Here is a 19,142-nt window from a genome sequence, read left to right on the forward strand (position 1 = left end):
AGATATTTAGTAGCTCTCTGGTCATGTGCAAATCATTTAACCTCTGTGGGGTCTCAGCTTCCTCATCTCTAAAATAGGGTTAATAATATCACCTACCGGCCATAGTTGTTGTGGGGATAAAATGAGCTAATATATGCAAAGCATTGTGAAAACCTCAAAGCTTTATATAAATAGTAGTAGTAGTAGTAGTAGTAACAGTAGTAGTAGCAGTAGCAGTAGCAGTAGTAAAAATGCAGTAGTCAATAGAACAACTTGTATAGTTTGGTGCTACCAAATTTCTTTTAGCCTTCCACGTTCCTTAGTGCAAAAAGTAATTATCTTTCATAATGACAGATCTGAAGGTTAAATCTATTAGGATATCAGTAATTAATGATGATATGGAGAAGGCAGATGATTACTAGCAATTTTTAAAGCTTTAAGGTTTGCAAAATATATATTTTTTCATGTGCTCCTATAACCCTGTAAAGTAGATGTTATTATTATCCCCATTTTACAGATGAGGAAACTGAGCCTGAGAAGTTAAATGACTTGCTTAGAGTCACACAGCTAAGTGTGTGAAGCAGGATTTTAACTCAGGTTTTCCAGGCTCCACATCCTATATGATATCCACTGTTCCAACTAGCTGCTAACATGTAATAGTTGCAGACAATCTTTATGGTGCAAAGTAATATAATAAACCACTCTGTTACTGAAGGACATTCAGGTGTATACTGAAGCAGTGCTAGCCTTGGTGAAAAGAAGACCTTTGTTTCAATACTGTTTCAGATATTAAATAAACTTTGTGATGATGGACAAGTGGCTCAACCCCCCTCAACCTTAGTTTCTTTCTATGTGAGATGGGGGAAAAAGATCAACTACTTCACAGGGTCAATAATTGTAGAGTACTTTACCAACTGTTGCAGTTGTTTTTCAGTCGTGTCTGACTCTTCATGACCCCATTTGGACTTTTCTTGGCAAAGATGTTGGAATGGTTTGCCATTTCCTTCTCCAGCTCATTGTACAGAATAGGAAATGGAGGCAGAGTGAAGTGACTTGCCCTGCGTCACACAGCTAGAGAATGTCTGAGGTTAGATTTGTACTTAGGAAGATGAGTCTTCCTGACTCCAGGTCTGGTGCTCTGTATACTATGATGCCAGCTAGCTGCCCTCAAAGCACTTGAAGCTTTATATAAATGCTATATACATGCTTCATCACCATCATCATCAGATAGCATTCAGCAAAGTTGACTGCTGTATGTATGTTTGTGACATCTTCGCTTGTGCTGTACTGAGTTATTGCTGATGTTCTTGTAGCAGATGGGCATAGAGAGAGAGGAAAAACATTGTTTTTGTACTGGGAATGACAGGATCTTTTTTGTAGAGTAGTCCAAATGTGGGCACTGGTGACAAGCATATAATGAGAAAAATTAAGTCAAAACTACTTATAGTACCAAAGAACTTTCCATATTTATTACTTGGTAGGATCAGGAAAGAAGGAAACAAGCATTTATTAAATGCCTACTCTATTCCAGGCACTATGTTAAGCACTTTACAAATATTATCTCATTTAATCATCTTGGATATCCTGGGGAGGTAGGTGCTATTGTTATCTTCATCTTATAGTTGAAGAAATTGAGGTAGATACAGGTTAATTGACTTGCCCAGGATGACACAGCTAAGTGTCTGAGACAGAATTGAACTTAGGGTCTGACTCCAGGCTCTCTATCCCTCTACCTGTCTCTTGAATTCATCTTGAGTTATTGATGATGAAGCAATAATATTTATTTTTCTGATAATTTTTTGTTTAAAATGCATTATTAACTTAAAATCAACAAACAATTTATTACAAAGAAGGAAAAGAAAATGACTATATGAAATCATGAACTTAGGTTACATTATTTTTTGTTTGATTTTTGTTGTTTTTACATTCAATTTTTAAAGTTACATGTTAAAAAAAAGAAGAAAAAGTAAATTAAGTATTTTTAAATGAAATTCACAGAAGAAAATAGAAAAAAGTTCAGAAGAAAAGCAGGACAACTTTTAAAGTAACATATTGAATATATTATCCATATTTTAAGATAAACAAGTCATATATAATGGGTATTTGTGGTTTCCCATATAATAATTTTTCTGTTCTCCTTTGTATTTTGAATTGTTCTCTCTCTTTCTCTCTCCCTCCCTCCCTCCTTTACTCTTTTTCTTTCTCTCATCTTTGTTAAGTTCAGAATTTTGAAATTGTAAATTTTCAAAACCATGTATTATGTTTAACACAATAGTAACAAAATTATCCTGTTCGTATCCTCTTCTGATCTTTTTTTTTGTTTCCTTCAACATATTTTGGTAATGTTCATTGACGCTTTTGTCTCCCTCTCTGTCTCTCTGTCTCTGTCTCTCTCTGTCTCTCTCTCTCTCTCTCTCTCTCTCTCTCTCTCTCTTACTCTATTCACCAATTTGTCCCTCCCCTACCAACAGAAGCTTTCCTTTGTAACAAGTATTCGAGTGAAACAAATCTGAAAATGTCTCATTCTGTACCTCCAGTCTGCTGCTTCTGTGCAGATGTGAGAAATATGCTTCCTCATCAGTCTTTTGAAGTCATGATTCGTGGTTTAGCTAGGTGGTGCAGTGGATAAAACACCTGCCCTGGATTCAAGAGGACCCGAGTTCAAATCTGGCCTCAGACACTTGACATTTACTAGCTGTGTGACCTTGGGCAAGTCACTTAACCCTCATTATTCCCCCCACACACAAATGAAGTCACGATTTATGTCTATACATAGTAGACACAGGGTTCTCTATACAGTGTAGAGAACTGCTATATTGAATCAGAGTTTGAAGTCTTTCAGAGTTGTTCTCCTTTATATTACTGTGGTTATTGTATAAAATGATTTCCTGGTCCTGCTCATTTTATTTTGCATCAGTTCATACAAGTCTTCCCAGATTTCTCTGCTTCTCTTCTATCTGTCAGTTCTTTTTGTACAATAATATTCCATTATATTAGATATTGCAGTTTATCCAGCTATTTCCCAACTGTACCTCACTTTAAGACAATATTATTTACACAGCAATGTGCCCTGGTGTTTTAGTTATAGTTTAAGTTTATTCAAGTTTTGCACATACTATCTCCCTTTGCACCTTATAACAACACAGTGAGGTAAATAGTATAGGCATTAGTATCAACATTTTGCAGATAAAGAAACTAAGGTTCAGAGAGGTTAAATCAGAAGTAGAATTTTAACTCAAGTCTTCCCACTATCCATTAAAACAATGGTTCTCGGGGAGGAACATGTGCGCCCCTGGATCCTAGCTCTCTTTCTGGTCTCCTGCAGCAAGCAGGACTAGCGTGGCCCTGTCGCCACCATGCAGCTGTTTGTCCACACGCAGGCTCTGCACACTCTCAAGGTGACCAGGCAGGAGACGTCGCCCAGATCAAGGCCCATGTGGCATCCCTAGAGGTCATCACCCCCAAGGATCAGGTCCTGCTTCTAGGTGGCTCCCCGCTGGAGCATGAAGCCATCTTGGGGCAGTGTGGGTTGGAGCCGCTATCCACTCTGGAAGTGGCTGGCCTAATGCTAGGAGGTAAAGTCCATGGCTCTCTGGCCCCAGCTGGAAAAGTGAGGGGTCAGACTCCCAAGGAGGAGGAGGAGGAGGAGGAGGAGACAACGACGAAGAGGAGGATGCAGTACAACAGATGATTTGTCAACATGGTGCCCACCTTTGGCAAGAAGAAGGGCCCTGATGCCAACTCCTAGGCCTGGGTAGTCTGTCTGTCCCCAGTAAAGCCACTATGACTCTAAAACAAACAAACAAACAAAAACAAACAAAACAACAACAAAAAAACAATGGTTCTCAAACTTTTGGGTCTCTAAATCCCCTTATACTCTTAAAAATTATTGAGGGTCCCAAACTGCTCTTGCTTATGTGATTAATTATGTACACAATATTAATATGTTTGTTGTGTGATTAATATAAAATATTAATATTTACCATATAAGAAATGGATAAACCAAAACATTAAAATTTTTATTGATTCATTTAAAATAACAACAAAGCCATTAAATGTTAACATTTTTATAAAAATAACAATATTTTGTATAGCAAAAATAATTTCTGTAAGAAGGGTGGACTTGTTTCATTTATTTTTGTAAATGTCTGGCTTAATATAAGACAGCTGGCTTCTCATACCTGCTTCTAAATTCAATTGGTTTCAAAATGGCATTTTGGTTCAAATATATAAAGAAAATCCAGTCTCACAGAGATATGTAGTTGGAAAAGGGAGAAGTATTTCAGTAGGCAAAATCTTAGTATTATTATGAAATAGTTTTAACCTCACAGACCACCTAAAAGGGTCTCAGGGATTCTCAGGGGGTCCTTGGACCACACTTTTGAGAAATGCTGCACCATAAAACCTTGCCTGTTGACATGTTTCTTTAGCTTATTAAAATGAGAACAATCTGGTGTAACACATCAGTAACTCAAACTAATGCCAGGTACCTTTGCCACAGGGATGCTCCCTCCATAGTTCTTCGTAATCCACTTAACTGTTGCTTTAATGTTTTGACATTAGTAAAACCTTCTGTTTGCCAGAACCACCACCTAGACCTATCCAGCTTTATCAAAACTTCCCAAACCCCCAATTTAAGAAACACCATGTTTCTTCTCACGGAAAGTGCATTTTCTCTGTTATAACATAGTATTATACACTGTTAGGTGTTCCCTAGGGCTCCCTGCCAAGCTTTAAAAAATTACTTTTGCCTTAGGTCCTATGGAAGGAATTAGCTATCTTTAAGTACTGGGCTATTTTCTTTGAAATGATGACTAACTGTGACTATTTAAGATAAGAAAACCATTTTAGAAATTAAAAGCCAACCATAAACTCATTTTTCTCATGTTGAGCACATGTATATAGGATCACAGATCATGAGCTGGAAATTACTTCAGAGTCTAGTCCAACTCTCATTTTATAGATGAGTAAACTGAGGCCCAGGAAAGTTAAGTGATTTATATTACATGTCTCGACCTAAACTTCAACTTAATTTCTCTCAGAAGTATTGTAGGATGCTGATTTTGGAATACGTTTAAGCATTTATTTTCTTGGTTTTTTTTGTTTGTTTGTTTGTTTTTTATGGGGCAATTGGGGTTAAGTGACTTGCCCAGGGTCACACAGCTAGTAAGTGTTAAGTGTCTGAGGCTGGATTTGAACTCAGGTACTCCTGAGTCCAGGGCCAGTGCTCTATCCACTGCGCCATCTAGCTGCCCTAAGCATTTATTATTAGTTTTATCCCTATGTTACTATGTATCTGGGGCAGCTAGGGTTCACACCTGAAGTTGGGAGGACCTGAGTTCAAATCTCATCTCAGACACTGGCTAGCTGTGTGACTCTGGGCAAGTTACTTAACCCCAATTGCCTTAAACATCCTGCACCATCTCTAGTCATCCTGATATATTTCTTGTCACTGAACCCAGATGGCTCTGGAGGAGAGAGTGAGGTTGGTGACTCTGCACAGCCCTCTGTCACTTAAATCCAATTCAGTGCAAGTCATGACATTAACCCGATGTCATGGTCCTCTTTGAAAAGGAAGGATAAACAACAGCAACAACAACTATATACCTAACTCAGCAAGATACTGTCCCCTGTCAGCCTCAATTTCCCAAATGAGAAAATATTGAAAATGTAGACAAATACTGCTATCATAGTGGAACTTGATACTGATTAATTAGAGATCTGTGAACTCATCAAGGCAAACTCCATTCCAAGAGCACAGGTTGAATCTGATCTGTACCTTCCTGTTCTTTGTCCACAAAAATATGGATTCTTATCCATATTCTCTCATAACCCTCTAGATATGTTTTTCCCAATTTTATGGAGACCTTCTATAATAGGTTCTTTTGCATTTTGTATGTACCATTATGCCACTTGGGTCGTCCATCGGATCTCTCTATATGATCCATCCATTTCCTCTTCCAGTCACACATTTCCTGAATGATATCTTGTATTATCATTTCTTTCATACGAGACCTCATTATCAATATGATGCAACCTTGTTATATCCGTCATGCATTTCTCCATTACCCTATGACTCACTTGGAAATTTAAATCCTAATAGATTCTTCGTGTTTCATCATCATATAGTGTCTCTGGAAGAATATTGATATTAGAAAAATGGGATTGTTGAAAATGATAGACTCCCAAATGCAGCCCAGCCTGGTCTCTTTCTTCTGCTCAGCCCTGGGCTCAGCTAATTTCTGACCTGAAGTCTGTTCGACATAGTATATTTATGGACTAACTCAATACATTACCCATCCAACTACATGCCATAGTTTCAACAATAGGAGTTCTTTGTCCCTTCGGTTTTATCTGTTTGACTGGAATTTTCTGAGTGGTTGGGAATATTACTGAATGGATTTGTAGTGTTCTGACCTGGATGAAATGTCACCATCAAAACTGAGCACCTGGAGGACCATATATGTAGATTCTGTCTCCGTTTTGGACTCAGCCTAGAACATCCTGTATAACAATTAATTAAGGGAAAAAAGGAATTTGAATCCTTCAAATGCCTAGGTGAAAGCAGTTAGTGAATGCAGCAGGAAACATATTTGGATTGGAGTCTATTTCCAGGTAGAAATATAACATAAAGAAAGTGATAACTAGGTTGCCAAGAATCAGATAGCAACAATAGAGGGGAGCGTTAGACTTGTAATTTCTGCAATTAAAAAGAGAGGATCATTAATGTGATTAGTATCCATCAGGATATGAGGAAGAGAAAGACATCTTTTACTTGGGTTTTTGGGATTCCACCTCCACAGAACATCATGATTGTACAATGAAGAGACAATGTAGCTGGAACAAAAGTCAGGCAGGTGGCCTAGCGGGATATGCATGCATTCACATGTCTAATATTCAGGGAGCTGAATTTTTGCACACCAAGTACAGGGGTGTTAGGCATATGCATTTCCCCTTCCAACAGCAGTCAAAGGATCTGGAATTGATGTTCATGGAATAATATAGTTAAGGAAGAAATCCAATTACTGAGCTAATTAGCACTTTGGAGTAGTAAGCACCAAATTTACAGTGAGAAATCACAGGGGAAAACTCAAGTTATTCACTATGGTTTAAAATTCATCTTCTTAGACAGTCTGGTTGACAGCCAGGGACCCCAGGGTACATAGGCGGTTTAGTTTAGTTATTGTTGAACAGAATTTAACACTGGGAATTCTATCTATCACTTTTAGGAAGAAACCAGTCTTTTAGTTAACAGATTTTTAGAAAGTGTTCTAATTCCCAAAGAAATTTGGTGGATGGTTTGTGGGTTGGCTCAGTTCCTTTCTGAAAGTTATTTATTCTGCCTTTAAAAATTCCATTTTCCTAGCTTTTATGATGAAATTTAAAATTCTGTTTGGGTAATTTTCAAAAAGATGGCAATCCCATATTCATTAAAAGGATGTTTTTTGCTACTCGTTCTAGTTTCTGAAATCTTGTGACCGTTTATTTTCAAAGATTACTTACAGGGCTTTTGAAAGGGAGCAACAGTAGCAATCTGATCTCTGGTAACTACTCGGTTAAAAGTAGGGAAAATCATTGCATTCTTACTAACCCAATTGCCATGCCTTTTCAACAAAGCTCAAAACCAACCTCAGTTGTCTCTGTTTTCTCACTGCCTCAGTCAAGGGAGTGAAGAGACAATGAGATTTAATGGAAATAATGTCATCTTTGGAATCAAGTAAGATCTGAGTTTGAATTTTTATCTATTAATTAGTGGTATGACTACTAGCAAATCATTTAGCCTCTTCGAGGTTCTGCTTCCTCCTTTGTAAATTGGGAATAACAAGAACTAAGTCAGGCAAAACAAATCAATACGTTGTCCATGTATAAAAATGTATGCTTCATTGAACACTTAGAGTCTATTATCTCTTATTGAGAGATGGGAGACCTGCTTCACCGTCCACCCATTGAAGTCACTATTAAATACTGCATTGGCCACTGTTCAACATTTAACACAGAGTCTGGAATATAGGAAGTGCTTAGTAAATGCTTGTTAATTGATGGACTGATGCCACAATATTTATTGACTTCTCAGTAAAAAAAACAAAAGTGTCACTATCAGGTATAAACTATGTATATCATAACAAATATCAGCTATTCACCCTTCTGTTTCAGTAAACATCCATAATGGAAACTATCCATAGCAAGGTCATTTTTGCCCTTCCACATTCATATTCAGAGTCTGGGCCTTGGAGGCTGGGGACTTCAGTTCAAATTTCAATTCTCTCTTACTTATTCATTTTGAGACCTTAGTCAAATAGTTCAATCTCTCATATCTCAGTTTCCTTGCATGTAAAATGGCAATAATACTTTACCTCTCAAGCTTACTGTGAAAATTGGCTATAAACTATAAAGAATTATATAAATGAGTATTGTTGTTGCTGTTTAGTCCTTTTTCAGTTGTGTCCAACTCTTTGTGACCCCACTGGGGGTTTTCTTGGCAAAGAATAGTTTTCCATTTCCTTCTCCAACTCATTTTACAGATGAGGAAACTGAGGGGAATAGGATTTAGTGACTTCCCCTGGGTCATGCAGCTAGTAAGGGTATAAGGCCAAATTTTAACATAGGAAGATGAGGCTTCCTGACTCTAGGCCCAACACTCTGTGTCATATACACAGGACTATATTTATGGTAAAAATCTGTTCTTACCAATCTGCAAGGTGAAGAAAAATCCATGTAGAAAGCATTCAGAACTCAACTCAATTCATCTGCATTATTTTCTGGCATCAGTCATAAAAAAGCATGACTGTATATGCATCATACCTTTAGGATGGGGAGATATTTTAGGCTAGGCCTGATTCAGATTGGTCTGGTGTTTCAGGTGTGAGACTAGAATAATATGATACCATTAAGAAAAAAGTAGTTCAGGGGCAGCTAGGTAGCGCAGTGGATAAAGCACTGGCCTTTGATTCAGGAGTACCTGAGTTCAAATCCAGCCTCAGACACTTACTAGCTGTGTGACCCTGGGCAAGTCACTTAACCCCCATTGCCCTGCAAAAATTTTTTAAAAAAAGAAAAGAAAAGAAAAAGTAGTTCACTTAGCCATAGCATGGAAAGATTGTTTAGGAAGGATACAGCAACTGTGCAGAGAGAGGCTCACCACCCTCCGCCACTCCCTCCCCCCCCCCCACCCCCCACCCCAACTATGAAACCTCTTTTCTATATGTAAATGTCTAGCCAGCAGGATGTGTTGGGTGTGTTGACTCATATCATAGTGGAACATCCACCAAGTCTAAGGGGAGATTGACTCCTTGAAGGCTAGCCTTTTATGTTCTAGGTTACTGCAAATGCCTATTAGACTTGAGTCTTAGTTCCATAGATCCATCAAGACTCAAAGCCACCTTCCCTGTTTATTAGGTAGATAAGGAAAAAAAAAAAGTAACCTAGTGTACATGGAAGATATTTCTCCTACCATATTGGGTAAAAGTGGAATTTCATTTGTTATCCAGGTGTTGACTTTAGGTTGCGATCCAAGCACTTAAACTGTTCAGGAGTTAATATCCTTCAATTATTAAATTCTTCTGCCACTCAATCCTTTTTCTCCCTCCACCTGAAAGTGCTTTGCTCCGCCTCACCCCTGCCAAACATCACCAAACTGGAAGGTAACAAACGTTCTTGATCTTTACTATGTCTGATGTCAAATTCATTGCAATTTAGAAGACCTGCGTTCAAATCCTGGCTCTGCTACTTAGGACCTGTACAACTTCAGCAAATAACCTTTGTAGGTCTTGATCTCCTCCTCCGTAAAATGAGGAGATTGTAAGAAGAATCCTTCTAACTCTAAATGCGTAATCCTAGCGATGTGTGTCCCATCTCTTAAGGTAGCAGCTGGTTACTGTCATTTGCAAAGGTCTCACTGTGACTTCCTTTTTTACTGGTTTGTTCTCCTCTTAGCACAAGACGAGTGGACAATTCCAATACGAGGCTGGCGGTGCAAATTGAAAAAGATCCAGGTATGGCAAGAGCCTCCTTTCCCCCTCTTTGGAAATGTAGATGGGTTTTTGCTGGGAACTAAGCAGAGAAAATTAGGTTCATGTTGTTTTTAATAATCATTGTGGGAACAAAGCACATTGGGGCAAATATGTTTAGAATAAAATAAAATTCTGCAAGAGGACTGATTAAGCCCCCTGATTTGGTATGGAAATGCATTCGCTGGTTATTCTAAATTGATTAGGTAGCTCTTGAGTAGTGAATAACTTTGTTAATCAAGACATTTGAGTTTGCAAGTAGTAAATACCAAACTTAGGCAGCAAATCTTAAAATCCAATTGGTCTTTAGTCACACAACACCTTGAACAAATAAGAATTAAGCTGCCCTCCACAGGGCAAAATTTCCACATTCCATGGCCTAGAATCTACAAAAGGGCCCAATATAAAACATATTGTTTTTCCTCCACAATCTGTCTCACTTTCAACCATCTATTTATTCTCCTTTTCCTATCTCCAAAGAGCAACACAACCCCCAATAATCTGTGTCCCCAAATTCTGAACACTCCCTCTTTCTTACCATCTCTCTTTCTGTAAGCATTCCATGATACCAGTGAAATAGTTAGTACCCAGAGGGGAAAGTATCTGCTCTGTTGTCTCTATTTATATAGCCTGTGTGCCTGAGGGCTAGGATGAGATGATTTGAGAAATACCTAAATGGATACTCACATGGAAATGTCTGTCTGTTGAACTTAAAAAAAAAAAAATCAGTATAATTCTTTATCTAACAAGTGTAGTGGAACAAGTATCTCTGAATCCATAAAACTCTGTAATATCTATCTCAGGTTATAAAGGGGATCTCTGCTCTTACACATCTGTGTTAGCATCAGCCAACCATAAATGTTGAGCCATTGTAACTGAAACTGTGATAATACTATCAAAGTATTCTAGACAAGAGTCCAGAGTAAAGGTGTGTTTATTCTGGTATCCATTGTTTAAGTTACATCATGCATTCTCTCTATATAGATACCTATGTATTATCTATTTGTATATATTCTCTATACAATATATTATCTGGATATACATATATACTTCATTATATAGCTATATCTATATCTCTATCGATAGCTGTATATATGATTTATGTATGTGTGTATGTACACACACACATATATACATATATATACATACACAGATATAGATATATCAGCAGTTGGGGGTTACTAAGCAATAGTAGAGTCCCCTCCTTTGAGTCTCTTCTAAGCACCAGGAACTTACATCTGGCTTTCTATAAGCCTCAGAATATAAGCATTGAGTCACTATAACAAATGAATGCAGTGGTCAGGTCAAGCAGGCAGTGTGTCAGGGGCTTTAGTTATATGGATACCTTATGAGATTATGTGACAGTGTCTCAGCTCAGAGGAAATTTATTTCATTTCATTAATCATAATTAGGCTATAAGTGCAATCACCTTAATTCCTCTCTTTACTGCTTCTGGCAGCTAGTGCGGACATTCATAATCTGATGATGTTATTTTACAGATCAATTGAAACATTGATTGGTGGTTGTGCCCATGCTTAAGTTAGCCTGAGGATAAGAAAGAGTAAAAACCCACTCAGAAGCCCAAGGAGGCATTGGGTGCATGTTGTTTGTCTAACAAGGTTGCTTCATGAAGTATAGCTGAGGCTATACTATGTTTAAGATTGTTTCCTGAATACTCAAGCAAAAGCAGATTCCAAACTGCAAAGGTAGCATGGTAAGGTAGCAGAAACAGGGCTAAATTTGGAGTCAGAGAATATGGGTTCAATTCCGGGCTCTGTTACTTATTATCTTCATGACCTGGCCCAAGTCACTTGAATTCTTGATGTCTCAGTTTCTTCATCTGTAAAATGAGAAAGTTGGATTAAATGACCTGTGAGGTCCCTCAAGCTTTAAATCTAAGATCGTATGATGTTGTGCTCTCTGAGAGCTTATTCTGAGAAATTATTACATATGTGATTTATTACATATGATGTGATATAGTCTATGTTAGTTATTATTATATTATTATTTAAAATGAAGGCTGTGGCAGAGGGTGAAGGAGAGCTAACTTATGAGCTATGACGCAAGGATCACAAGTTTTTTTTTTGGGGGGGGGGAATGAAGGTTAAGTGACTTGCCCAGGGTCATATAGCTTGTAGGTGTCAAGTGTGAGACTGGATTTGAACTCAGGTCCTCCTGAATCCAGGGCCAGTGCTTTATCTACTGTGCCACCTAGCTGTGCCCAGGATCACAAGTTTTTAGGAGCACTTTATTCCAATAAACTCAAAGGGTTTTGTAGGCATTATCTAATTTATGGAATGCATGGAATCTCTATAAATTCGAAATATTTTGTAATTATTTGATAGAATTTGATGCCTGAAAACATTCAACTGACTATAATTTTATTCCTATAATTCCTTTTTAAGGAAATGATGACAACAATCTGAATTCCATCTTCTATGAGCATTTGACAAGATCACTCCAAGTATCTCTTTGTGGAGATTTGGTTCTTGGTCGCTGGGGTAATTACAGCTCAGGAGACTGCTTTATTTTGGCTTCAGATTACCTCAATGCCTTTGTCCACATAATTGAAATTGGAAATGGTCTTGTTACCTTTCAACTTCGAGGGTTGGAGTTTAGAGGTAAGAATTTTTTAGAATTTTATTTCTATCTTTTGTTTTTATATCACCTTCATTTCCAAATATTTCCCTCCCCCTTTCCTTACTTGGAATAAGAAATAAGAAGAGGCAGAAGAAGGCACTAAGCATAATTTTATTTTTATCTTAACTAGACTCTATTATACTAGATTAGAAGGGAATAATGATAAGCATCCAAAGGATAGTCTTGTTGTTCAGTTGTTTCAGTCACGTCTGACTCTTACTGATACTGGAGTGGTTTGCCATTTCCTTCTCCAGCTCATTTTACAGATGAGGAAAGTGAGGCAAACAGGGTGAAGTGACTTGTTCAAGGTCACACAGCTAGTAAATATCTACGGCCATATTTGAACTCAGGTCTTCCTGACTCCAGGCCCAGGGCTTTTTTCACTGCATCACCCAGAACCAGAAGACACATCAGAGACAGTCTAGACAAACCTCCTCATTTTACGGATGATGAAACTGAGGCTCATGGAGCTCAAGTGATTTGCACAAGGTCACACTTCAGAGACAATATTTACACCTAGGTCTTCTGATGCTGGACCCAGTTGTCTTTCCACTGTATTGATTGTTCTTTGGGGGGCTAGACTTCACCTAGTTATTTCCATAAATGTTAAGAAATAACATGGGAAAGAATTGTCCTCTAAATTTCTCAATCTGAGGTACACCCAACACTAATCCACTTTCCCTGACTTCAAAGGAGTCCATGAAACTAGCCAGTTTCATCTGTCAAAAGTAGATGGGTTGACTTAAATCTTTTCTCCAGAGGCTTACTTTTCTTTCAACAAACCTGAAACAGGCTCTGTGTAGGGGAGGCAAACAAAGATAATTAGATTGGAGGTGTGGTTGCCTGATGGAATTCTTGCATGCTTTTTCTTACTGTCAGGTATCCCTCACAGTCCTTCCTCTTAGTCCACCAAATGAAGCATTTATGCCTCACTTGAAACTTCATTAGATGAAATATGGAAGGAGGCAGAGATGTAATTGCGTGAAACAGATATAATTGTGCACAGTGGAGAGGCAGCTGTTCATGTAATGCTGAGATTGCCCAGGAGGCTTTCCCTGTTATCGCTGGTTTATTTCTCTCCTTCCTCCAAAACAGAACATTAACGTGGCCAGGCCGTAAGGGTTACTCAGAAAAAATAATGATGTCTGGAGGAAAAAGAAGGCAAGTTAACCTGGTCTGGATTTCTCCCTACTGGGCAGTATATTTTCTTTTCCCGTGCTTTATTGTACCTTATGACAACTGCAAAGAATAGATAGTTTTACACAATCTTCCTTTGACATTTACAGTAGGAGGAATGTACTAGGCTTTGAATGATGGTTGTATTTTGTAGGCTTATGTTACATATGCAAGGACTTGCTTTTCTTGGACCTATGTGATTATATGTCTAACAGCCCTGTTCAGCTTTCCACCTTCTTCTTAGGTTCCCCATTTCTCCAAACTGAACACTTTATTTGGGTGCAATGGAGCCCGCTTGAGTACAACCAGGGACTATCAGAATAAAAGTATTATGTGAACTACAACACTTGTCAGCATTTTCCCTTCAAGGAGCACTGAAATATAACCCTGAAAAGGGGCTGACACAGTGTGAGAACCTGTACTGAAAGTATAGCAAGTTCACTCACCCCTCAGTGTGCTCCCCACTTGCTTAGGTTTATCCTCAGATTCCTTGACCCATTGACTGATCCTGAAAATTGCTTCTTGATCATGGGTATGTCTTAACCCACTCTCTTGACTTTCCCTTCTGCTTGCTCTATTGTTGGGATATTTCTGTGCTTGATCCTCTGGCCTGTAGACCACAGAATCATGGATCTTAAGCTGACAGGGATCTAAACTAAAGGTCATCTAAACTAAATCTTTTATTTGACACATCTAAAGACACTGAGATCAAGAATGAGTTGCCCAAAGACAAACACATAGTAATTGTCAGAGATTTGATTCCATCTCAGGTATCCTGCCTGACTTTAATTAATCAACAAGCACTTACTTTGGGCCAGGCATTGGGTATGTACATACAAAAGAATGAAGCAATCTCTACTCACAGTGAGCTTACATTTCCAGTGGGGGAGACAATAAGTACATATAAAAGTATATACAACATAAATGTAAAGTGAATATATACAGACATAGACGAAGTAGTTAAATACAAGATAGTATGGTTAGGAGGGGACTAGCACTTTGGAGGATCAATGAAGGCTTCATGCTTTCATGGTACCTGTGATGTCCAAGTTGCGTCTTTTTTTTTTTTTTGTATGGGGCAATGAGGGTTAAGTGACTTGCCCAAGGTCACACAGCTAGTTAAGTGTCAAGTGTTTGAGGTCAGATTTGAACTCAGGTCCTCCTGAATCCAGGGCCAGTGCTTTATCTACTGTGCCACCTAGCTGCCCCCACAAAGTCCCATCTTAAAGGAATCAGGATCTCTATGAGACAGTGGTTAGGGGGGAATGTATTCCAGGCATGGGAAATAGTTGTTATAAAGGTACAGAGAAAGAAGATGGCATTCCTTGAGTTAGGAACAGAAAGGACAGTTTGATTTAATTGAAGAGTATGGGAGGGAGAGGAACATCCAATAAGACTTAAAATGGGTCTGGGTTAGATGATATAGGGCTTTAAAAGCTAAACAGACTAGTTCATATTTTGTCATGGAGATAATAAGAAGCCACTAGAGATGACTGAGTATGAGAGTTGCCTGGTCAGATTTTTGCTTAAATTACTTTGGCAGCAGTATGTAAGAAAGCCTGGAGTAGTGAGAGAATGAATAGGCAAGACCCTTAGGAGGTCAGAGCAGTCATCAAGACAATAGGATGAGGGCGTGATATGGTGGTAGCTCATGAGTGGAGAGAAGTAGTTAGACAAGAGAGATGTTTAAAAGTAGAAATAAAAAGAGTTGGTTACTGGTAGGATATGTGGAGTGACAGAGAGTGAGGAGTTCAGAATAATGCCAAGATTACAAACCAGATCCACTGCGAAAATAGTGGTGCCTTTGACAGAAATAGGGAAGTTTGGGAAAAGGGAAGATTTGCGGGGAAAGATAATAAGTTTAGATTTAAACATGTTGAGTTTAAGATGCTGCCTGAAAATCTAGTTTGAAATTTCCAATGGACAGTCATTGATCTGGCACTGAAGCTTGGCAGGGTAGACTGGGGAAGATGCTGTATACATCTGGAAGTTATCTGAATAAACATGATAACTAAACCCATTAAGCTGATGAGAGAATTTAGAGGAAGACTGTAGGAGAAAAGAACCTAGAATAGAACCTTGGAGAATACTCATAATTAGACGGGGGTAATGTGGATAACGAACAAGCAAAAGTGACTGAAGAGTGATCAGAGAGGGGCAAACCAGGACAGAGTAGTGTCATAAAAAAAGAAAGGAGATAGTATATCGTAGGAGAATGCTGTTGTTGTTGTTGTTATTTATGATAGTTTGTTGTTGTTTAGGAGTTTTTCAGTCATATCCAACCCTTTATGACCCCATTTGTGGTTTTCTTAGCAAAGCTACTGGAGTGGCTTGCCATTTCCTTCTCCAGCTTATTTTACAGTTGAGGAAACTGGGGCAAACAGGGTTAAGTGACTTACCTAGAGTCACATAGCTGGTAAGTATCTAGGAACAGATTTGAACTCAAGAAGTGGAGTCTTCCTGACTCTGCACTACCAAGCTGCACCACAAATAAAAATAGCTAGCATTTAAATAGTGCTTTGAGGTTTATAATATTCTTTACATAAATTAGATCATTTGATCCTCATGACAATCCTGAGAGGTAGGTGTTACTATTATTCCCATTTTGTAGATAAGAAGATTGAAGCACAGAATTGTTTAGTGACTTGCCCAGGGTAACACAGATAGTAAATATTTAAGGCAATATTCAAATTCAGACTTCCTGACCCCAAGTTCTTCTCTCTGGTCACTGGGCCACCCACAGTGTCGAATGCAGCCAACAGGTTGAGAAAGATTAAAACAGAGAAAATCCCATCGGCTTTGGAAATTAAGAGGTCAGTGATAACTTCAGAAAAAACAGTTGCAGCTGAGGAGAAGTACAGAAGACATTCCAAAGGGTAAATAAATAAGTGAGAGGAGAAAAGATGGAAGCAGGGAGTACAGTTAATTTTTCAAGAAATTCTGTTCATAAGGAGAGGTCTAGGATGATAGCCTGATAGAATGGAAGGGTCAATTGGAGATTTTTTAAGGATGGTGGAACCAAGCATGTTTGAAGGTGATAGGGAAGGAAGCAGTTGATATGAAGTTGAAGATTTGAGAGAAAGGAGGGATGACAAGGAGGGATGACTGACTTCACAATCCAAAATTCTTTCTATTGCATCACCCTTATTCCAACTAACCAGTGCTCTGAGCATGACCCCACCATCTTTCTTGTTCAATGAAGACATCTTGTCATAGCCACCTCTAGATAAGATGCACAACCCTGTGATTTTACCCCTATCTACCTAATGCAGGTAAACTGGGAACACAGGTTCAGAATACTTCCTTTTATTCTGCCTTGAATCACTAATTCCACCAGCTCAAGGGTGGCAGGAATTTGTATGGCTTGCCCTCATTCAAAGGAAAAAAAAAATCCCACAAGGGGTGAATTCACAAGTGTCAGAATGGTCTGATTTCTTTTGTGTTGGGTGTTACTAATAATTCAGCATGGAAGCCTGAATCTAAAGCAATCCTATTTATATTGAGGGAGTTGAAGTGAATGATTAATGTGGATACTGCTGAGATAGCACAAGCAGGAGACAAATTTCATTTAAGGAGCCAATTTTTTTTTCTACTTTCTTTTTTTTTCTTTTAGCCTGGGCATAGCAGAGGTCCCAGAATAGAAACTCCATTCCTTCTTTTGTAATGCCAGGGAACTGGGCTGCAGTGAGTTACAGGGCTTCAGTGGTCTTTTAGCTTCGAGATTTTATGAGTAATTCTTCCAACTACCAAACGTTATGGGCTTTTTAAGGAAGCCATTCAAAATGTGACAGTTTAATAATCAGCTTTAAATCTAAGTCAGGGTAACAAATAATGGACTCCACAAGAAGGGCAGTGATGGGAGGGGTACCAGGTTCAAAGTTTCTCAAAGGAAATTGAATCTGTTGGATTTCCCATCCCATTATAATGCCATTCATTTGTGTAGGTAGAAGCAGAAGAATGAAGCAGGAAAAGTTGATTATCAGTTCAGTCATTTCTGATCTCCTTCAGTCAGCTGGTTGGAGCAGGTGGATGGCTTCACTCTCCTGTAGGGAGAGGATAAAGAGCCAGCATCACTAGCACAATCAGGAGAGATGCTTAATGCTTAATAGCAAAGAGAACAACTGGGAAAACGTGACCTGAGCAAGGAAGGGGCCCAAAAGACAGAAGATACTGGAAGAGAGAGAATTAGAAGGATCGTAAATATAATAAAAGGGACAAAACCCAACTCAACAAGTATTTATCGAGTATCTATTAATAGTTTATGGTGTTATTCTGGCCAATCTGGGGTATGCGTAGAAATAGAAAAGACTTCCCTCAATTCTGATTGACAAAAGGGGGAAAGAGAAAGTCTTCATTTCATTAGGCTTATGTAGTAGAAATTGGCAGTGTTCAACTGTCATAGCCAGGATTTGGGGAATATAGATATCCTAGGTGAAAAGGAAAGGTCCAAAGGCACCATGCCTTATCACAGTAAGCATGTATCTCTTGGCAGGACAGGGTCCCCCCCAAAATTTTGCCTGCCTAGACAAAGCTGTCTTTTTCTCTACTCCCATACTGCCAAATAAAGCTAGAGAAAATCATGAAATCATGCCAACTGGATTCACTGTAAGTTTATGTTATGTAATCTCACCTGGCCCTCAATGCAGCAAAGCAATCCTTTTGCACCTTCCTAAGTGAATCTCTCTCCTACTCACCGCAACAGCTTTTTGCAACTTTCTTATCCTTCATCAAAACTCCCTTAGCTCCCCTCCCTCCCCCTCTCAGTTGAGAACCTTGCCTTATATTTCACTGAAAAAGAAATTCCAGGTTATTTGTCAAGAGCTACCTTTGCATCATTATCCCCATCATCTTCATCATTATCCCCACTTGGGATCAGTGTTAAGAAGTCAAATTAGGCAGAAAGGCACAAGAAGAAATAAGAAGTAGCTAAATATAGGGGTCATGGGTTTGATCTGGGGAAACAGTCATGGAATAGATAGGCAGTGGTTCAGGTTTAGAAACTGTTAGGAGGGACCATGTGACTGTGTAAGCATAACTGGTAAAACAGGAAGAAAAGGAGTAGGTCAAGAGCAGTGTGTATATTCTGCCAGCCCAGGCAAGGTACTATATATGTAAGGGATAACAGCAAAAGACAAGATCCTCTGGTGGGCCCTCAGAGCTCTTATAATCCAGTTCAGACCTTTTGTTCTACATAGGATTAACCTGAAGCCCATAGAGGTCCATCGATTTTCCTAATGTCACTCAGTCAGTCAGTGGTAGATTGGAGACTAGACTCTAGATCATCTGCCTCCTAGACTGGTAATCTGAAGCAGTGTTAGGATGGAGTATGTGGCTCTTTGC

General features: G+C 38.7%; 1 protein-coding gene and 1 pseudogene across 1 annotated transcript in view; both read left to right on the top strand.

Moving 5' to 3' along the window:
* Nucleotides 1-19,142, top strand: part of PCNX2 (pecanex 2) — a 373,081-nt gene that overhangs the window by 280,703 nt on the left and 73,236 nt on the right. The window contains exons 24-25 of the mRNA XM_044004215.1: nucleotides 9,913-9,971; nucleotides 12,392-12,607. Of these exons, the coding sequence (XP_043860150.1) occupies nucleotides 9,913-9,971; nucleotides 12,392-12,607 (275 nt within the window). The remainder of the gene's footprint in view (nucleotides 1-9,912; nucleotides 9,972-12,391; nucleotides 12,608-19,142) is intronic.
* Nucleotides 3,333-3,727, top strand: LOC122755591 (annotated as a pseudogene).

Source organism: Dromiciops gliroides, chromosome 4, assembly GCF_019393635.1.
Source record: "Dromiciops gliroides isolate mDroGli1 chromosome 4, mDroGli1.pri, whole genome shotgun sequence".
Classification (NCBI taxonomy): Eukaryota; Metazoa; Chordata; class Mammalia; order Microbiotheria; family Microbiotheriidae; genus Dromiciops; species Dromiciops gliroides.